Source organism: Nicotiana attenuata, chromosome 1 (genome assembly GCF_001879085.1).
Source record: "Nicotiana attenuata strain UT chromosome 1, NIATTr2, whole genome shotgun sequence".
Taxonomy (NCBI): domain Eukaryota; kingdom Viridiplantae; phylum Streptophyta; class Magnoliopsida; order Solanales; family Solanaceae; genus Nicotiana; species Nicotiana attenuata.
In genome coordinates, this window is record NC_031989.1 from 35567540 (window position 1) to 35588445 (window position 20906).

A 20906-nucleotide genomic window follows, 5' to 3' on the forward strand; every position below is an offset into this window, starting at 1 on the left:
GGGGGGGGGCGTTGTAATAGACCAAAAGTTAATATGCCAAAATCCCACCCTATAAATATGATCATAAAAGCACCAGGGGGGGTTCAAAGTTCTTGTAAAAACAAAGAACAAATTTTAATTTTCTCTCCCGTTTAGTAGGTTGGGTGATACCAGAGTAGTGACACATATAGTGGCAAAATGTGACAAGAATATTCAGCGTTTGAACTCTATGTTGGATTTCAGTGAAAGAGTGCCATAAGAAAATTTGAACTTTCTCCCAGAGAGACAACACATTTTACATCCACGTCCCACGTTTTCTCAAATAGAAATACTGAAGCTTTGGACATGTCAACTATTTTGTTGTGAAAACCTAGAAGAAACACACCTTTCTGCAAAGATGATCCAATGTCAGCAACCAGCTGAAATTTCCAGCTTCATTACATAACATGTAACGAGCACGGCTGATGTCTGACCCTTCGTTCTCCATTCAGTTTTTGCAAAAAGGAATCGTGATAAGACTAGATATTATGCCTCGTCAAAATTTTCTGACCCACTACTGGATGCTTTCAGGGAATAAATGGGCATCCTGGCCAGCTTCTATTTGTGATATCCGTGTTTCTTATGTTACCATGAATAAACACCTTCGGTTCCTTTACCTACATGATGCAAACAGGTTAAAGTAACAAGGATGCTGCCCAGAACATTACAACTATCATTTGACATCGTCTAAGATATCCTTACCAGTGATATTGGAGGAAAACCAATTCGTACACAAAGCCGAGAAAAACCATCCACGCTCATCAGACATTTGAATCCTTTGATGTAAACATTCTCACTGTAACAGCAGAATTGGCAGGGATGAGGCTGGTGTACTTACTATAAGTAAAATCCATTTAATTAAAACGCTATCAGTGAAGAACGAGGATTGATTGTGCTTAAAACCTAAGCCTTTAAAGCTGAAGGGAATAGAAAGAAATGTCAAGACAGGAGGTACAGCTACTATTCTGATTCAGCAATTGGCATAGAGTAAAATTCTTATTTTTTTACAGCGAAAAATCAATCACGAGAATATTGCAAGGCTCAAAACAAGCCTTTAAATCCATATTGTCAAGTCATTCAAACCCATTGACAGGTCAAAGATATGTAGAGGCAATATAGGTCCATGTACCCCCAAACTAGATATGGTCAAGACATCCGGTCATCCATAATACCTTATAAATTTATATATTTGGAAAGCAAGTTTTCAATCTACCAATGAACCAAGAAGTAAAAAATAAATTCCTAATTAATACTAGACTAACAGACCTAGTTTTCATCAGTAACACCAACTCTATTAGTTTAACAACAATAATGCAATAGCCTCCTTACACTTCAGGGATCCATGCCCCTTAAAGCATCTACGCATCATAATAGAGACGTCAATTAATTCAGATGCAAATTTGTTTGTCTGATAGATTTTTTAAGAGTCTGGTCCCAGGATGGAAAATACGGAATGTCACACGAGCAATGCCTCTCCATTGTAGATATCAACATTTCTAAAGGAGGCACCGGAAAAAAAAAAATAAAGCGTCATCCTTGGCAAGGTGATAATCAACTCATTTACAAAGTCAATTCAAAATTTTAACGAACTCATCATATCACGTTCTGTAAAATCAATGTCATCCTTTATCGAGAGTTATTCTTGGTATGTGAAGCTTAATCACCATATTTTCCAGAGATAAAGACCACCAAATATGTGCTTCTTTTCCAAGGTAAGTGCAGTGATCCATTTGGGTCATGCTAAGGTCCATCATTGCTCATTTAGAACTAATCCCTAGTTTTGCAAATCATGCATGGGTTAATGAGGATCCTATAACAGGGAGCAGGGGCAGTGGTGTCACTGAAAGCAAAAGTATCTTCCGTCAGATGACACTGAAATATACCAAGCATACTTGGAAATAACTTCAGCTCTGCAATCAAAGAAAGATGACAGCTATATAGAACTTGCAGCGGAAGCGTTTGGGGAGTCTGAAGATCAAAGCGCTCAAGCTACCCGATGATCAAATCAAGCTCTAATTCCCAACAATCACCTCACTCTTTCACGCTCTCTACATTGTCTTTATTTAGACTCAGAATACCACTTCAACTCATTAACTTAGAAGCACAGGCATCAGTCAACAAACCACTTACAACTGATCATAATGGCTTAGCCTCTAAGATACAGAGAAAACTGGAAATGTTTCTTTTGTTCCCCAAAAAACTGTCTTGCAATCTATTTCAAGAATTATCACAGCAATTAAGATAAATAAATTGCAAAGAACTCACTTCAGAAGATATGTGAAATTTCTCATCTGAAAGTCTTCCAGATAAATATTTTCTTCTTTAGAGTACCTGAACCCAAAACCATAGCAATCTTGAAGCTAAATGCAATTGGAAGGAAAAAAGAGAAACAATAACATAAACTTTGAAAGATGCGCAGTTGTTGAAGGTTAAAAGTATAGATAAAATCAGCCATAATCCTTGCAAAGGCTATTACTTCAGTTAAGCAAGCCAAAAATCTATATTCTCTCAATTACTAATCAAATGTCGTACTCTCTCCCTGTCGCAATTTATGTGATGGTGTTTGACTGGGCACGGAGTTTAAGAATGAAGGAAAGACTTTTGAAACTTGTGGTCTAAAACAAGCCATAAAAATTATGTGGCTATAAATCCTTACATTAAGGGTAAAACGAGAAGTTTAAAGTTAAGTTATTTACTAAATATAAAAAGGTATCATTCTTTTTGAAACCGACTAAAAAGGAAAGAATGTCCATAAATTGGGATGGAGGGAGTATCAGTGAAGCAGATCATCCAATTCCTAAATTCAATAATTTTTCTTTGGTAAAAATGTTCCAATTTTTGCTTCTTTTTAGTTCTAATCAAAAGGGATAAAACTTATGGTTTAGGCTAGGGAAGCATTTTTAAAAGATTGGATTTTTCAGAAAGCCCAGGTACTCAAAGGACTTTCAGAAAGCTATCTGGAGTAGCTTTTCTAGTAAGAAATTGAATTGTTAAGTGTCTTTTCTCGAGTTTTCAACAGATACAAATATGCATTAGTACACAGTTTTGGGAAAGGAGATCCTCCAAACGATTTCTTCCAATGAGATCTCCTCCCAGAAAAGACCACTAAGTGAATTGCATCAAGATGATAAAGCATACCTCCATGGATAATTATCTTCACAAAATCGGGATATTCCATTCATCGCTGAAAAAGTGTCAATATGAACCCAGAGTTCATCCGAGTTCTTTGTTATACCACCTAGGTGAAGATTCAACTCGAGATTGTAAGCAAGAAAAACATAAAAGTTAGGAGAAAATCATAAAGTAAAACGAATGAGAGAACTAATAAGTATTACTCCCTTCGTTTCAATTTATGTGACATAGATTGACTCGGCATGGAGTTTAAGGGGAAAAAAAGAACTTTTGAAACTTATGGTCCTAAAAGCTTAAAGGATAAAAGCTTTGTGGGGCCATAACATTTATGTGGCTATAAAAGCTTCTCGTTAAGGATAAAATGGGTAAAACGGAACGTGTAAATTTAAATTGTTTCCAAACTTAAAATGTGTCTTTTTGAAACGTACTAAAAAGGAAAATGTGTCATATAAATTGAAACCGCGGGAGTAGTGACTGATAGAGGTACATAATAGATCAGCATTGCAGGATCACTGGAAAGTTAAAAATATAACCCAACTATTAACAGAGCTCCAATTAACTGCTTGAGAACCACAAATTACTATAAAGTTAGCGCCTCCGGATTAATTATGCAAGACCAAGATCTCTTGTTCAGATTTAAAGGCTGTTAGGGAAAGAAACCAGTAAAGAAACAGCTTTTTTGCATTAAAAAAGGACCACATTTCTTCAATCCTCAAGAACACCATGAGCGTTTATAATCATGTGAAGCCATTTAAATTGAGTACCTTTATATTGTACATTGCTATCTTACTTGTCCCCAACACTACGGTACCAGGCACTTTCAGGGACTACCACTTCCACTCTTTTCCTTTTTACTTTTTTTGTTCATAATGTAGTTAAAAATATGAAAAGGAAGAGGAAAAAACCAGGACATTATTTTGTGATTTTTATTGGTTTGAACCTCATAAGTATAAGAGGACCAAGCAGTCCATGGCTCATGTGAATCTCAAAAGAATGTGAATAAAACATAGAGAGAACGCTCACCTATCCTATGCAGAGGTTTTAGAGCATAACCACTAGGATAGTTTTCGTATGATGCCATGAAAAAAACTGCCGTGCAGGCTAGACTAAAAAGTAAAAAATGTGTCAGAATACACCCAAATAATCAAATCTGCAGTACGAGCAAGTCCATCCCCATCATACCTGCCAAGCATTAATCCCAGCATAGCAATGTACAGAAACTTCCAGAAACTCTTTTTCCTGTTATTATACCTGCATAAAGTTGAGACTTGAGATAATGCAACAGAATAAGATCTTCTAACAAATAATAATAAAACCTTATGCAATATTGGTGAGATTCGAAAAGACAACTTCTTCTGATACAACAGCATACTAAAAGCTCAGGCAAAGACTTGAAGCACCATGAGAAAGACTTCCCTAGATATTGTCAACAATACATGTTAGCTAACATCAATGACACAATGGTGGCAAATACAGGTTGACTGATTGCTTAAGCAAATCCTAGATCTCCACTTCAGAGTGCAACTGGGAAATGCTAGATGTAGACGAAGTCCAAAGTTCTGAAGGCGAAACCAACCACTCTTCAATATTTTATAATGCCAATCATTTATGGTTGAAATAAGACTCACACAGGACCAGCCATATGCTACTCTAAAGAGAACGACTACACATGTATATACTCGTATAAAAATGTCTTTTGGAACTCAGTAAAAATTAAAGTGAGATCATGCTAAGCATAAGAAGCAACATACACTCTGCTAGCTGCAACAGCTGCTGCGAAGTTGAAGATGGGAATGGAACTAATTACGAAGCGGAGCTCCTGCAGCATTGACGATTATCAAATGAACAAATTACCACAATGTTAACATCAACTATACAACTCAAACACAGAGCTACTAAGCTATACCTTGTGCGGAAGCTTCGAGTACAGTAGAACAAATGAGAGAACTGGAAGGATGTAGAAGAAAACCCTTCTGTCCAGTAAAACCCCAAACTGGAAAAAAGTAACATCAAATTCGAGAAAAGAATCAACCGGACCAAGTGAAATAATTGATACCTCAGTCCTAGAATAGCAAAGTAGCATTACTACTTCCAAAATATTAATGGTATGCACGGTTTGCAGTTAGCAGTTAGCACTGCCTAGAAATGTAACAGCACGATGGCTACCTTCCTGTTGCTGTTACATGAAGCAAGAGGTCATTTCCCTATATTTTTGGCTATCCTTACATGCTAAACATTTCCGAGGACGAATAAAAAAGGTTCTCTTCAGACTGCTTTTTACTCAAAAGTTCCTGGAACTATTGAGCTATGACTACCTCGAACTTCATTTAATGGGGCTAACTTTATCATTGCATTCTTAAGGGGATTTAGGCCTCAATTGCTGCTTCTCAGATACCTCTGGCTTTCTCTTTGACGATTTATAGAATGGTGGTCCTGACAAATCCCACTATTTTTATAACTGGCATGCATAAGCTGAAATTGTTACATGAAAAACATACATACCAAAAAAAGTGGGTATGCTGCAAGCAGTGAGCGGGGAAGCGCTGATGTGAAATACCAGTGGAAAGGATGTGTCTGTTCACATTTATTAAGGAACACCAAAAGATATGGAAACCTTTGGTAACAAAAAGTCTAGTTAAAAGAGTTCTACTCAAAAGTTAACATCAATGGCATAATCTATCAAATAAAAAAGGCTGCCCACAAATAAAAGCTTCAGGAATAAAATCAAATCTATCAGAATAATATAAAATAAAAAGGCAAATCATGGAATTCACAGGAAATGCTCACAGAAACATTTAGCCAGAACATGCAAAGCTTTATATCAAGACCTCCTTTACCGGGAAAGGAAAAAAACGCATACATGTGCCGACAGATACTATGACCATGGGTTATCCAGTAGAACACCTTGGAAATACATAGAAACTAAATGCTTAATTACATTTACCAATGCAGGATACACCCCATTCAGAACTGCGGTTCAAAACAGAGTTGAACCAGAAAACTTCTAGCTCAGGCCACAACAACCTTCTCCACATGACTGAATCAACAAGAACAGTAAGGCCTGTAATATAGTCAAATTATTGTTTCAAACTTTCAGATAACATGACATCCTTATTTAAAAAAAAACACTTTTTTCCTGATAAAGTATATAGCAGATAAACTTGGTAATTACACAAGTTACTTCACCAAATAACTGATATTCCTTAAATATTGTAGTTTACGAACCTATAGAGAGGAAAGCAGCAGCTAAGCAGGACGTCAGTGCTCTCCAGAAAGAAACCGATTTAGTCTACACATAAGAAATAAATATCCATATTAAGCAGAATAAGCTGCGTAAGCATACACCTCATAAGGTTATCAAAAATTACAAAACAATGGCACGAAACAAATTCCACAGAGAAATTTATTCTGAAAGAATCTATCCACTTCATTATGCAGTACTCGGCACTGGATATCTTTTCTTTCTTTCTGTTTGGTCATCTAAAGTTCATTTGAGTTTGTATCTTTCACCCATACGAATAATTGTCAAAGCAATCAGGTGTGACGTGAATGCATCAAGTGCATGCAACTCTATAATAGAAAATAAATGTCATGTTCTCGGTGTAAGTGGACAAATAAGTCTTTATACAAAAATTCTCAATGCGGGAGATGAAAAAGACAAATAAAAGCAGGGATCAGTATCAAAGAGTAGGAAAGCTTTGCCAGCAATTGAGACCGAAATATTTAGAAGTATTGCAAAAATATTTGAGATTAAATTGACAAGAGAAGCAAACCGCTAAACCATGTGCGTGTGATTTCTCGCCTATCATGAGTTTGACTTGTGCTCTAAAATCGTAACTATTTATTTAACAGTTAGCGTTTTAACAACATTCGAATAGAACTCAATGTTGTGCTCTAGTTTTCAAGGTCAGATAGGGGTTGGCAGAAGAAGTAAAGCAGTCAAGATTCCTTTAAAGTGAAACAATTCTTCTTAGGAAAAATCCAGGTCCTGTGGAAACTAATTTCAGCAGACAATAACAATACATATCTAAATTAACACATGACATTATGCATCACTCACGTGAGCTCAAATGGTAAGATTCCTTCCTATCAAGACTAAGTTCAGGTGATGATCCAATTCCTTTATCCAACCAGCCATTTCGGGTGTTGCTCCAAAAAGAAAGGAAAAATAAAACTCAAAAGAGCAAGTAATGACTCTTAAGTAGACAACCGTCCAGCTCACCAGCAAGAGCTCTAAACCCAAAGGAGCAATGAGCAGAAGTATGTCGCATCTGAAGACTAATGTTGCAAACACCTGAACCAGAAAACAGACAGTTAATGTGATAACTACAAATAGTCATTCTCTATGGCTGATTTTGTTTTTTGCCTTAGCAATTTTAATTATTGTTTGATAACACAGAATAATTACTCATCTTTTAAATCATTACAGTCGTATGGACTAGTCAAACTAGGTATAAACTTAATATTTAACTCAGAATTCCTTGCTCTGTGGAATTGACACCCGAACTCACAAGTCAAATTATATTTTGCAGCGACCGCTTATTCTTTTTAGGGTGTAGTTGGACGGGATCAATTGTCTAATTATTCTGGCCTTGCTCATTCTTGGTCTATTCCTCAGGTTTGGCTGGCAGGTGTCTAAGATGTTTTTAATAGGTAACACAGAAAATTGTGAAACTTGCACAAGAAAGAGCACTCAGGAGCATTGCTATATTTACAAGAGCCTAGAAAGGGGATACAAAGACCTAGAAAGAGAAAATAGAATACATTTAATGTTTATATAATAACCCACAAGTATTTTAAGCCCAGACAAATGTGCCTAAACATCTTTCAATTCTTTTATTATTTTTAATTTTTCAATTTTCGGATCATTCACAAGTTGCATTAACAAACAAATAGCTTTTTTCATTGTTTCCAGCAAGCTTGTTTTCCCACCAAATACCACAAAGCTCACCACTTAGAGAATGTGGAAGGAGGCTTTACTTCACTGTTTTTCCTAGTTCCTTTTTTCTACTTTTCTGTTCCCAAAATATATAGCTGACAATGAATAAGTTACTCAAACAGACAATGACAGTACAAAGTACTGAAGGTGGCACATTTACATAACTTGAAGATCTGCAAACACGTGGCTTCTAGCGAAATCATACTAATCATTTAACTTGAAGATCTGCCAACACATGGCTTCTAGCGAAATCAAACTAATCAATGTTAAATATGTCTGTCACATAAAAATGATTTGATAGTTAAATGGTTAGGCAAACTTACCATGCAATTTAATGCTGCATATAGACTCCCCTTAAACCAATAACCATATGCCAAATTCACTAGGAAAAAAACAAAGTGTGCAATCAATGCTCAAATTCACTGAGACTAGCAAATTGCATGAAGTAAAGTGACTGTAGAATCAAAGTTCATATAGCGTGAAGTGACTATGTAGAACATATTAAGGTTTTTGAATTCATTAATTAATGAACTTTGCACAACTAAACTGCTAGCTTTAATCAGAAGAAAAGATGACACAGTAATAGTGTGTAGTATGATCCATTTGTACAAGACACCACAAACATTAGGCACGATATCAACAAGAAACAATATGGAACAAGTAGAACCTTGTTACATAAGGCGTAATACAATGCTTGCGATTATAAACTCTGCAAGCCACTGCTTAGTTTAGTTGCTGCCTTACCATTAGAAATCTCCTGGGCCACTAATTATCCTTTCTGGTTTGAGGCTTTAAGGTCTGTGGCTTTAGGGGGAAATCTAATACTACCTAGAAACTTTTTTTTTTTTAAGGTTTGGTGAAATTATAGAGTTGTTACATTCATAATTTGATGAACATGATTGTTCTCTATTTCCAGCAAGACTAGTGCAATTGCAATGGATCTTCAGATCCAGCTTGGGACCATCATCAACCTACAAGTGATGAAGGGCAGAGAATTGCAGGACATTTAAGCTGTTTGGAAAACCAAAGTCATTCATGCAGAGAGGCCAAGCATAGTCTTACTTTACATAATTGTTAAGCGCAGAGTTAACTTTGTGGATCCTTTCATACCAATAGAGAAACACATGAGCCTTACTGACTGAAGGGGAAAGGTTATAAATAAGTGTAGAAGTAGGTCCCCTTCTATTATCTAGCAGCAGCTTACTAGTTTTCTTTTCAGGAAGTATGGTCATAAATTTGGGATTGATCAAAAAGAAAGATAAATTCGAATGGAAAAATAGTTAGCTACTTAGTGAAAAGTACGAATTCACCAATACTTACCTAAAGAAAATGCCAGTATATTTGGAAGAGGACGGGTGCAATAGAACAGCAAATGAAACTGTGATGCTGTCAGGATAACAAAGAAGGCTTCAACTTGAGATCCAAACTTCTTCTTGATCTGCAGAACCAATTTAACATCGCATCATTAGCTGGCACCTTTTACTCCTCCAGCTCCAAAAAAGGGGCAAGGTTCGGAGTACGGGAGTTAAACCATTCAATTTTCTCAATTAAAACACAATTCCCTTTGTCAAAAGAAATTACATTCTGAAACTACACAAGTACTATGTCACAATTTTTTTTATGACAGCGGTGTCCAGGCCAACATGTATTCCACCTGGTACCTTCCACCAGCATATACACCAAGTTCGAAATACATTAAAAATGTATGAAAAATTGTTTGACTACCTAGATAGTGATAGTGTCATATAAAACAGAACATAGGGAATAATAACTTAAAACAAATTTAAATAATGCTGGACAAAAAGAAATACAAAAAAAATATTGCTACATTTGATCAGATGGATCCTGGACATACATATTAGATACTGTAGAGACTCTGAATTTATCGTGCAACATGTCTTTTGTAAACGATGCTAACACTTTTCTGGACTTCATAGATTCCCTAAAGTTTTAAAAAGGGAACTAAGATCCTTTTGCTGTAGATATTTCCCCACTTCCCTGGTGCAGTTTAATGAAATTTCATACTTATCACAAACAAATGCAAGATTCATAAGAGACCAAAATACTTCAGTCCAACACCTATCTGAAAACATGTCAAAGTTGATGGATAGAGTTCCAATAGAAAAGCAGTTCAATATATTCTTTGTATACAATCGGATACCTGAATGCGAAAAAATCGCAACGTAGACAGAACGATACCACCCAATACCAGTCGCACTACACAAACAAACTCGGAGTCAGTCACTACAAAAATCATACAGCAGATAAAGGAATAACACGTCAGATGTTTTTAGGCTCGCTATAAACAGAAATTAATGGTCAAATAAACAAAGCACTCATAGAGAATTAACACCATTCAATGTTCATATGAAAGTGTCTCTTTCCAGCTTAAACGTTGTAAACTGAAAACATGTCATCCTAATTATTTATTGTGTTTCATTGTTCATATGAAGCCAAGAAAGGAAAGCAGACATGAGATCACTTTAGAGTAGCCAAGACTTGTGCAAGCCCTGTTCCATTTTAAAACTTCTACCAGACTATTCACCAATAATGTAACATGTTCAATCATATGACCATTGTGTATCAAATGCCGGGAAAATGAATATACACATGCCTAATTATTGGATATTAGTAGATTAAGTTACCAGCAATAACTCAACTCACTGTTGTCATTTGAGCTTAAACGCATTAGTGATCTCATTTCTCAGGTTATTAGTGCTTACTTCCTCTAACAAAGTCATTCATTAAACTTGACATTTTCTACTTGTACCAAAATATGACTACACGAGAACCATTGAGTTTAACAATAAGCAGCTAATTACTTTAGCATCAAGTCCAGCTTTTCAGATAACTGCGGTTCATTTATTCACAGTTCCAGCTTATATCACCAACCTCATTATCAAAAAAAGCTTATATCACCAACCTCCTCCCACAAAGCAACACCCCAGCTAACTTGTACTCATAACCTGCTAATTACTATGAGTAAGTTACGTTGTGTAAAAGGTGACATCCCAGAAGATGGTAAAGCAGAAGATTGCAACATATTTTTACGTTTGGCATCCAAACCAAGGCAATGTGACTATGGGTTGGAGATCACCAATATGTTATTGAAAAATTGTAGGATGTAATGTGAAATTTCTTCTAGTTTTTATGTATGTCAAGTTAAAACAGAGATGTTTTTGAGTTTCAAGTGATGAAAAAGACATTCACGGCAACAGTCGCGGTCAAAAGTTCATACGTAAAGATCACGCTTCGACGAGTCAAACCTCATCATGTTTTAGACTACCAGACACCTTCAAATTAGATTCAAGCTTCAATTATAATCTCGAACCACACAAATGTTCCCTCACAATACCATACCTGCGTAGAGACTATACAGCTTTGGCAAGTGTAGCAAATTCATTAAGAGAACAACTGGAGATGCCAAAATAGATACAAGAAAAGCCCCTGCAATATAGATGGAATTTGCAGAAAAAGAAGTTAAATTTTGGAGACAATGTGCGCAAAGAGAACTGAAGACTGGACTGTGCTTTAACTGACTAAAATGGTATTAGAAATATAAATCATGCATCTAAGACTAGACACTCTATGTATTTTACACATATTCCTTCTGATAGATAAATCTTTTGCCTCATGTATCGCTCCTTGAGTTTATCCAAGTTCATCTACTACCCAAGCAAAGGAATAACAGGACCAGCACCTGTTCTTTTCTTCTTATTTTCTTGACAAGGTAATGTGCAATTATATGTATAAGAAAATGGACCTTGGGTAACTCGACCCAAAGCTAGCTCATGCGGTGAGGAGTGGGGTGGGATCTTCTAGATCATAAGAAAACACACATACAATATCTGCACAAGTGTGTGACTGATAGGAGGACTTGAACAGGCTACATAAAGTGTTCAACGACTAGGTAATCTAAAAACTTAAAGTGTTATTTATCATCTCTAGTCAGCAATACATTAGGAGCATCTACAAGCAACAAGCTAAAAATCTTTTGCAGTTATTTGACAATACAAGTTGGCCATCTTTTTTTTCTTTTTTGATAACTATTTCAAATTGGACATTCATGCCAAATCAGCACATGGTACAAATAAGAACCATAATCTCTTGATAAGCTTAGCTGAAGTAGAAAACTTGCCGACAAATGTGCGAGGTACAACTCCAGGGAACTCCAGATGATCGTACTAAGGGTGCAGAACAAAGATAGGAAAGAAAAAAATACAAACCCAATGAGTATAGGAAATTCACCAGAAGTGTGATTGATAAAATTAAGGGGGAAAATAGGAAAATAGAAGATCATTACCTTCTCTATCTGATGACTGTGGTACAAAATATCATGCATAGCCTAATCAAAGAAGGAGAAAATGTTAGCACCACTTGACGGGACAACACTTTTCAGCAGAAAAAGGAAAACAAAATAGGGGAGCATAGTCAGCAACGCACAGTGAAGAAAATAATTAAAATACAGCCTCCAAACTTTGCAGTTCTAGGATATAAGATAGCCTTAAAACTATACTATATACTATTTATTTCTAGCCTTCATACATTCTTCTGTTCCTTTACCCCCTAATTAAAATGATTTAATACACAAGGAATTCACCAAAAGTTAACAAAATCACGCAATCTTGTGAATTTGAAGAGAAATAGCAGTAATCCAATTCATCTAAATAATATGAATCACCGGTAAATGAATTGGGACTAAAAAAGTAGTACCTGAACATTGAAACTTTCTTCTACCTTAGTGTAAGGTACCATGAACACGTAGAATGCAGCAATTGATCCCAATACCAAATCGTAGCCTATAAAGAAGATCCTTTCAATAGGCTTACTACTTGATTTCGAGAATATATTACAAGTTCAAAACAAAACGGAAAAATAATTATTATGAATGGAACTGAGAATTTTACCATAAAGCTCCAAGAATTTCTCAGACTTGCGTGCCATTGTAGAGAGAAACTGAATAACTAAACTTGTTTGTTTTTATCGGTCCCGAAAGCAAGTCAAAATGTCGGAAAAAAGAAGGTAACAAAAAGGGCAAAAACGACGACGTAAAAAGAAAGACTTGTTATATTTGAATAATTAATAAAACTATAGATTCATGAAATTGAGAATACTTGTGTACGCTCAAATTCTTAGTGCTATGCAATTAAATAGTAGTAGCAAAAAAATTAAAATTATCCCATTTTAGTTACATAGTGGATAAATTAGATAATCCACAAAAGGAAATGAATTTAAGGTTGAAATGCAAACATAACCGTTATGCTTCAACAACAATTTATCAAAGCTAACATGGTCACGACGTAAAAGTATTTGTATATTTCTCGCTCATGTGTAAAGTTTCACTAAAAGAAAGGGTTGGATAAGTTATCTGCAAATTATATCTAATCCAAATCATAAAATATTAAAGTTAAAATACTTCAAAATATCAAAACATCGTAATGTAGTTCTTTTACATCTTTTACGTTATAATTTAGTCTAAATATTGTTAAACAAACTAGTTTAGTAAAAGAGTCAAATGATGTACTCTACTATTTATCTAATCACACTTGAGAGAATGATCCCGATTTAGAATGATCACACTTACAATAATAATAGTTTGATATATATGCATTCATCACAAAACTGTCAAAGCATTACGTGAAGAATATTCCTTCCGTAAAGGTGCCTGCTAGAGGAAGAATATCTCTAATATTGAAGATTTAGGAGCCTAACTCATCACAGAGTCGTCACACCCATAAATTTCAATAATCAGTCTTCTATAACATCAACAAAATATTTAATCTGTCTGTAATAAAGCATTGCAAGCATCACTTGTGCAGAGACCAAAAGCCTAATATACTACTACTAAAACTATTTCTAAAATAGTTCAGTGCAAAGTTTAGTCATGTCAGCTTAAGATTTCCTATGCAGATTGGTTGGATGTGGCTGGATCAGCAGCAGAAACAGAGAGGCTTCCCATCCATGCTGGTGGCAACATTCCAGTTTGCTCATGCACAGTCTCAAGTAAAGGAGGCAATGCCTTGTAAACAGAAGCCAACTCTTGCAATCCAGCTTGTCCGCTACTGGTTCCATCTACCATCTGCCCACCACTGGCACCATTAGTCCAGATGCTGATCTTTGGCTGAAGTCCCTTGATCCCTTCAGCAATGATTTTGGCAATGTCTATAAACATTCCTCCCTCTATCATCAGGTAGTCTCGCAACGCGTTGTAGTTTCCTCCCAAAGCTGACAGCAGATTGCGGACATAGACTCCCTGTGCTTCTGCAGTAGCGACCAGTCCTTCAGCCTCTTTCTTCTTGGCGTAGAGTGCAGCATCAGCAGCTAGTTGAACGGCATACGTCTGAGCATCTGCTCCTAGTTTCTTAGCCTCTGCAGCTTTTCTATTTTCATAAAGCTCTGCTTCTGCTTCCTTCTGCTTCTTGTACAGCACCGAGTTTGCCTCTTGCACCTGAATAAGTGTTTACATGAAAAACTTTGGATTAGTACTAGCATGATGAATAAAGGATGGATTCATATGACTGCATAAAGTCTTAGATTTACAACTGAAAATAGAAAAGGAAAAAAGCCACTTCTTTATACTCCAGACAAATATACCTATTGGATAAAGTCCCCAATGAAAGAATGTAATTGGAGACACTAGCAAACTCACATAACAGTTAAACTTGAAGTCATCACATTATACTGATTTCTGGAATTCTACCTTGATAAATCAAAAGAAATATTGATGATCACAAGCAATCTAACCTACTCTTGATAGACCAGAAAAGAAAAAGTCAACTCCAAAAGTTTGTTTCACAGGCTGTAAAGAGGCAGAAAATGAACTCACAGAAAGGTATTAGGAAAGAGCAACTTGCCTTAATCTCATAGTCAACAGTAGCCTTACTGAGGTGTTGTGCTTTGAGGCTCTCTGTCTTAGTCAATGCATTCTTCCTTTCAACTTCTTGCTGTAATTCAGCTTCCCGAAGTGCCACAGCTTTCTGGGCTTCGATCTCAGCCATTTTTGCCTGCTAAGACCACCGAGCCTTCTTGGTTGCCAGGACGGAATTTGCCTCAGCCACCTCAGCTTCTCGCTGACTTTCATAGATCTTAACATCAGTCTTGACTTTAACCTCCTCTTTCTTTCCGACACCATCCCTTTGTGTGGATATGACCTTTGTCTCAGCATCAATCTTGGCAGCATTTTGACGTGTGAGACCTTCTCGCTCCTTAGCTCCTATCTCACCCTTCATTTTGGCCTCAGCAACATCAATTTTTGCTTGGTTTGCAGCTTCCATTTGGGTTTTCTGCCCCAAGTAAGAGAAGTATTCGTGGCCTTCAACATCAACCAGTTGCTTAATGTTAGCATTATAAATCAGCAAGCAAAGCTGAACTTTGTCAAACACCTCCTTCTTGAAATCTTTTGTGCCTTTAAAGATTTCCTCCATGGTCATGGAAGCAGCCAAAACACGAGTCTCTCCCTCGATGACACCTTGAACAAGGTCCTTCACATCGTGTGAATCACGTTGATGGTGGGAAAGAAGTTTAGCATATTTGACAAGTCCCTCAGGGTCATTTACACACGGACCTATAGTGAAAACAGCAGGGAGAAGGAAGGGCAGCTTCTCAGCACTCATAGCATTGACTTCAAAAGTATAGTTCACAGGAGTAACATCAATAACCCGACATTTCTGCAATGGCCATACTAGTGCCTTTTTTGTGATCTTCAGTTCATTAATACCAATCCCGGTAATCACCAGGAATTCAGATGCCCTTGCGACGCGGTACCACATGTTTGCAGAATTGCAGTTCTTTGATCTTCCTAAGGCAAGTAGAGGTTGTCAAGCACCACAACACCATACACAGACAAAAAAGTCATCAAAAGGTTCATAATATTAGATCAAAGCAGTAGTAGTTATTAGAAAAATAACCAAGCAGAATACTACAACATTCTCAACAAGGCATCACCAATTTCAAGTTTATGAAGGAAAAACCGGTCTGATATTTCAGAACATTTTACTCAAACTTTTGCAGTGGAAATCACTAATCAAACCGGCAGCAAAATACCAATAAAGACAAAGAGACACAGTCTCCGCCACCTACAAAGCATCACCAAATGATCAGCAAAAGGCTGGTCATACGGCTACCAAGCAAACAAACTTGCGGCATATGTCTAGCTCGAAATACCTTTTTCATCTTCAGTACAGATCAAGTTTTAACTTATCGAAAAGTGTTTTCCCGAACCCTTTTCTCTCTAAATCAGAATACCTCCAGAAATCTTCCTTCTGGCTCATATGACAACAGATCAAACTAAAGAATAGCAGAAATACTACTCAGGTCTGCTATTGCGACGAAAACGCCAAAATGCACATACAACATCAAATTATAAAAAAAAAATTATCATCTTAATTTCTCAAAATGGACAAGTACACGAATTATGAAGCAAAAGTTGAACAGGACAAGAATACACTACTACTGAATAGGAAATAAAGAAAATAAAGGATCATTTCAGTGAGAGCAAGTTTCAACATTCATTTTTTTTTTTGGTTTCAACATTCAGCCATTCGATACATTAAAATGCTGGTGCAACCAAATATGGACAGAGGAATAAAATGTAAACTAAGCCCGGCCCCTTTTAAACATATTACCCTTGTAACCAAACTATTTCAGACTCTGCAATTTGTAAAGTATCGTCTCTTCCAACTTCGCTTTTAATTTGCACTACCTTTTTGTTTTTTTCGAAATACAAATGAACATGTAGGAGAGAATCAAAACATAGACGAAACAATATGAAAAACCACAGCTCTTTGCAGGGTTTTAAGAAAAATGATTTTGCATTTCACGTTTCTCCCTTTGAACTCTCTCTACACACAAACACAGAGTACACACACACCCCAAAATTACAAGGCTAAGAAAGAAATCGTACAAAATAGCACCAAAGAAAAGGAAGATAAAAACGAAAACATGTTATAGTCAAGGAAAAAGTGGATTTACAGTATAAGTGAAGGTTGCCTCTGAAATTTTTTTGAAACTCAAGAAACGTCTCCAGTCCCTAAAGAAAACTTGTTACGAATGGATGGAGATTATATACAGACTGTCAAACACAAATTCCATTTAAGGGGTAAAAGGAACATGCAATGAAGCTTCCTTCTCTGCTATTGCAAAAGGTTACTGTTTGTACTGAACCAATGATAACACGACACGTTGCTTTTTACATACACTTTTATCATTCAACCATGGTTAATTCATGCTTGTTTCACCTCAATTTTTTGAATACTTAACTATGGTAAAATGAGTACTTTTTTTTCCTCTGTTATTTAGTTTGTTAAGCAAAGGTTATAATAACTTACCTTTTTTAACCACACGAAAGAAGCTGCTTTGATAATACTGGCGATTCAAATTTTCTTGCTTTTACTCTGTAGATATTACCATAAATATATTATCGCAAAGTTGAAGTTTCACTAATTTCCGGTCTCCATTAAAAACATGCCTTGTTTATCAACCTAATTATATAGTTTTAAATTTAAAATAATTTTGGGCATTAACCTAATGATTTCAATGTAATGTCATTGATAACAGTATTGTTTTCATATCTCAGTTGATACAGTCATTACAATTCTTCTTCTTTTTTGTCTGTGCAGCCATGATTTTACGTTTCATTCCTATAATAAAGATTGTGAATACTTTTAACACTAAACAGGATGGAGATATATAGTTGAGAGAAACACTTTGATGCGTACAATTTTATCAGTACTATTTTGCTTTTTTGTAGAGCCTCGCAAATGGACATATTTTTAGAAAACAGATTTCAGGCCGGGGATTGTACTAACCCGTACCAGTAGATAAAGACTGCATCCCCAAAAAAAAAAAAAAAAAAATTACATGAAAACATGCAGGAGAGGGACGAAAAGTTAACCTCCTCAAATGGACAGTGTCTTAAAATAATTTGAACTAATCTTCTTGTTAAGGGTGTTAAACGGGTGGGCCGGGCCGGGTTGGGAAAAAAATGAAACCGGCCGATTTCCCAACCGGGCTGATTACGGGTTAATCTTAACCGGGCTTAATGGGTCCGGGTCCATTCGGGTAAAAAATGAACCGTAAGGGTTACAGGTCCAAGGGGTCGGGCCGGATTAGTGTTATTTTTTTTATTTTTATTTTGTACAACTATTGTATTTTGTATAACTATTTTTTTTTTTGTATTTTGTATAACTAAATTTTCATTGCATAATAATACTTCAAATGAAGCTAACAAATTAAAACATTAAGCATAAATACGTCTAACAATTTTAAAATAACACAAATTGTCTCAAATCAACTTAAATACGAATTTCTAAAGGACTCTCAAGACAATTCTTCATATGCTTCCTTAAACAGCATGTGCCCACCCACTTTAGACGAAGATTTAAAACTACACCACAATTCTTGCACTTTACTTTGTGAACTACTTCATTTTCTTCTACCACCTCAAAGTGTTCCCAAACATATGAGCGCACTCTAGAAGTACGGGGCATGATTTAACTTGAATTGAGAATATGAGTTTGAGAAATGAGAGATGAGTGAAGAAATGAAGAAGAGGGGGTGTGTATTTATAGTTTTTCAAAGGGCTAAATTAGTAACTACAAAAAGTGTTATTTTATAAAAAAAAAATTGCCCAAAAGGGCTATTTGTGCAATAATAACGTTGGACAACGGCCATAAGGCAGCTAACCGTTGCCAACGTTCTTCAACCTTAAAAAAAATTGGAAATCTAGTCGTTAAACCGGTCCGAGCCGTGCCGGTTAATCGGTTCTACAGGGATTTTGGTTGACCGGGTTTGACCGGTCCGGTTAACCGGATGAATGAAAGTGAACGGACCAATCCCCTAACCCCAGTAACCCAGCCCACCTGCCCCCCTAAGTACCGGTCCAGGCCGGTCCAGGTTTCAACCGATTTGGGCCGGTTTGGTCCCGGTTCAACCCGGCCCGTCGGACACCTCTACTTCTTGTAAGCATACACACGATAAAGAGACACTAACATCATGGCAAAAACTTACGTCTCATGTAGTATTTTCATTAAATTATTATTATTATTATTATTATTATCATTATTATTATTATTATTATTATTATTATTATTATTATTATTATTATTATATCATGCTTAAAGTATAAAGGTGATGATAATATAATTAATTAACTATAATTAAGTATGAAAGCTTATATGAAATTATGTACGATGCATTATTGGGTTATATGCAACTAGGGGAGCCAGTAAATTTTATCCTTAGTGTTATTAATGATATTTTGAAGTTACAATGAACGTATGCATTGGAAGGACACTATCTTAGCACGTAGATAATCAGAGACACTGCACACTAGTATTATCAGATACGGATAAGGTTCTAAGTTTGTGATTTGAACTTGCTACTGAACTCATAGCTCGTTTTAGTTCTTGAGTTCGCAATTAAATATTTATATATATTTCATAAATTTTTTAATATAAATACAAGATCTAAACAAAAGTTACTAGATTCGTCCAAACACATAGATAATATACTCTACTCTGCCCATGAGTATTATCGATGATATATTGGAGGTACGGTAACTTTCTAGAACATATGCTTTGATATTCATGATTCTACTACTATCTTTTTTATAAGGTAATAAATTTTATCATGATTCTACAATCCAAACTTTCGTTTTATTGATGTTATTTTTTGTTTTTTTGGGGTACTATTCAACATTATCAAATTTGGGTGTAAACGATAAGTATTATATTCTTTAATTACATGTATTTGCACTTCATATTTGAATTAAATGAACATAAATCATCAAACTTTTTCTAATTTGTTATGCTTCATCAATGCCTACCCATGGCATTAAACTATACGAGTAGTATTGTACGTACGACTGTAAACGATAAACTACAGGAGGCTTGCTAAGGGGGAATATAAGCAAGACAACAACCAATTCTCCTATTAGCCATAAATATCTTATTCTTCAATTGTTGCGCAGTTAATTGGTGAAATATTCACTTAAAAATTGCCGTTTTCGGTAATGGAAATTACTTCTCTGAAATTGATGTAATGATATTAATGATAAGCTAGCCTAGCTAGCTTAGCATTCGAGAGTTGAAGTAACACCAACTTATGGAATAGGGTTGGAACTCTAGCAGAGATAACGCTACAGTAAATTCTTTTTATTTGTCTGAATTTTTAATTTGATGGATAGATTTTATACTTTGTGCATCTGCAAAAGAAATAGCTCTACGGTAAATACTCATTTATTTCGTGAACAAATATTTGATATCCCTATGGTAAATGACAGCTCCGTTATGTCATTTTGGACTTATCTGCAAAATTTGGCGTCATTCCGGGTTGATTTGATCGGTTTCGGCACAAGTTTTCGAAGTTGGAAGATTTAGAAGTTCATAGCTCGATTCGTGATGTGATTCGTCGTTTCGGCGTTGTTTGATATGATTTGAGACCTCGAGCGAGTCCGTGTAAGGTTATATGACTTGTTTTTGTGTGTAGACAGGGTCCTGGGGGCCTCGGGTGTGTTTCGGGTTGTATTGCGCTCTTATTTGATGTTTCAACATCGTTTCTTTGGGAATAAAGGGTACCACATTAAGCAAATGAGCTCCAAATTCAGTTTTTATTGAAACATTATATCCTTATCGTAATTACTGAGCCATAGCAAAAAGAATCATCGAATTTGGACATCGTATGAGGAAGTTATGCTCATTTTTGTGTCGGGAAAAACTGCTGCTTCTGGTATGGCCGCAATTGCGATGCCTAGTTCGCAATTGCGAACTTTTTGTCGCAAATGTGACCTTTTCCAGCCCTTCCTTGTTCGCAATTGCGT

The 20906-nt window shown here is 36.0% G+C and overlaps 1 protein-coding gene and 1 pseudogene across 1 annotated transcript; both read right to left on the minus strand.

The window, feature by feature from the left end:
* LOC109224565 (dol-P-Man:Man(7)GlcNAc(2)-PP-Dol alpha-1,6-mannosyltransferase) lies at positions 81-13102 on the minus strand. Its single transcript, XM_019389127.1, has 20 exons — positions 12997-13102; positions 12803-12888; positions 12393-12434; positions 12228-12273; positions 11450-11536; positions 10251-10306; positions 9410-9527; positions 8413-8471; positions 7373-7444; positions 6376-6439; positions 6108-6211; positions 5653-5724; positions 5057-5143; positions 4902-4969; positions 4333-4401; positions 4174-4256; positions 3157-3256; positions 2284-2349; positions 721-814; positions 81-635 (listed from the first exon to the last, which is right to left on the minus strand). The coding sequence occupies exons 1-20, from the start codon at positions 13031-13033 to the stop codon at positions 546-548; spliced, it is 1500 nt and encodes a 499-aa protein (XP_019244672.1). The 5' UTR covers positions 13034-13102; the 3' UTR covers positions 81-545.
* LOC109224577 lies at positions 13825-17076 on the minus strand (annotated as a pseudogene).

Coding starts and splice junctions, on each gene's coding strand:
- LOC109224565 (XM_019389127.1), bottom strand. CDS start 13,033: ATGGCACGCAAGTCTGAGAAATTCTTGGAGCTTTATG. Junction 12,435..12,802: donor AAGAAAGTTTCAATGTTCAG/GTACTACTTTTT, acceptor TTCTTTGATTAG/GCTATGCATGATATTTTGTA. Junction 5,144..5,652: donor CAGCATACCCACTTTTTTTG/GTATGTATGTTT, acceptor ACTTTTTTCCAG/TTTGGGGTTTTACTGGACAG.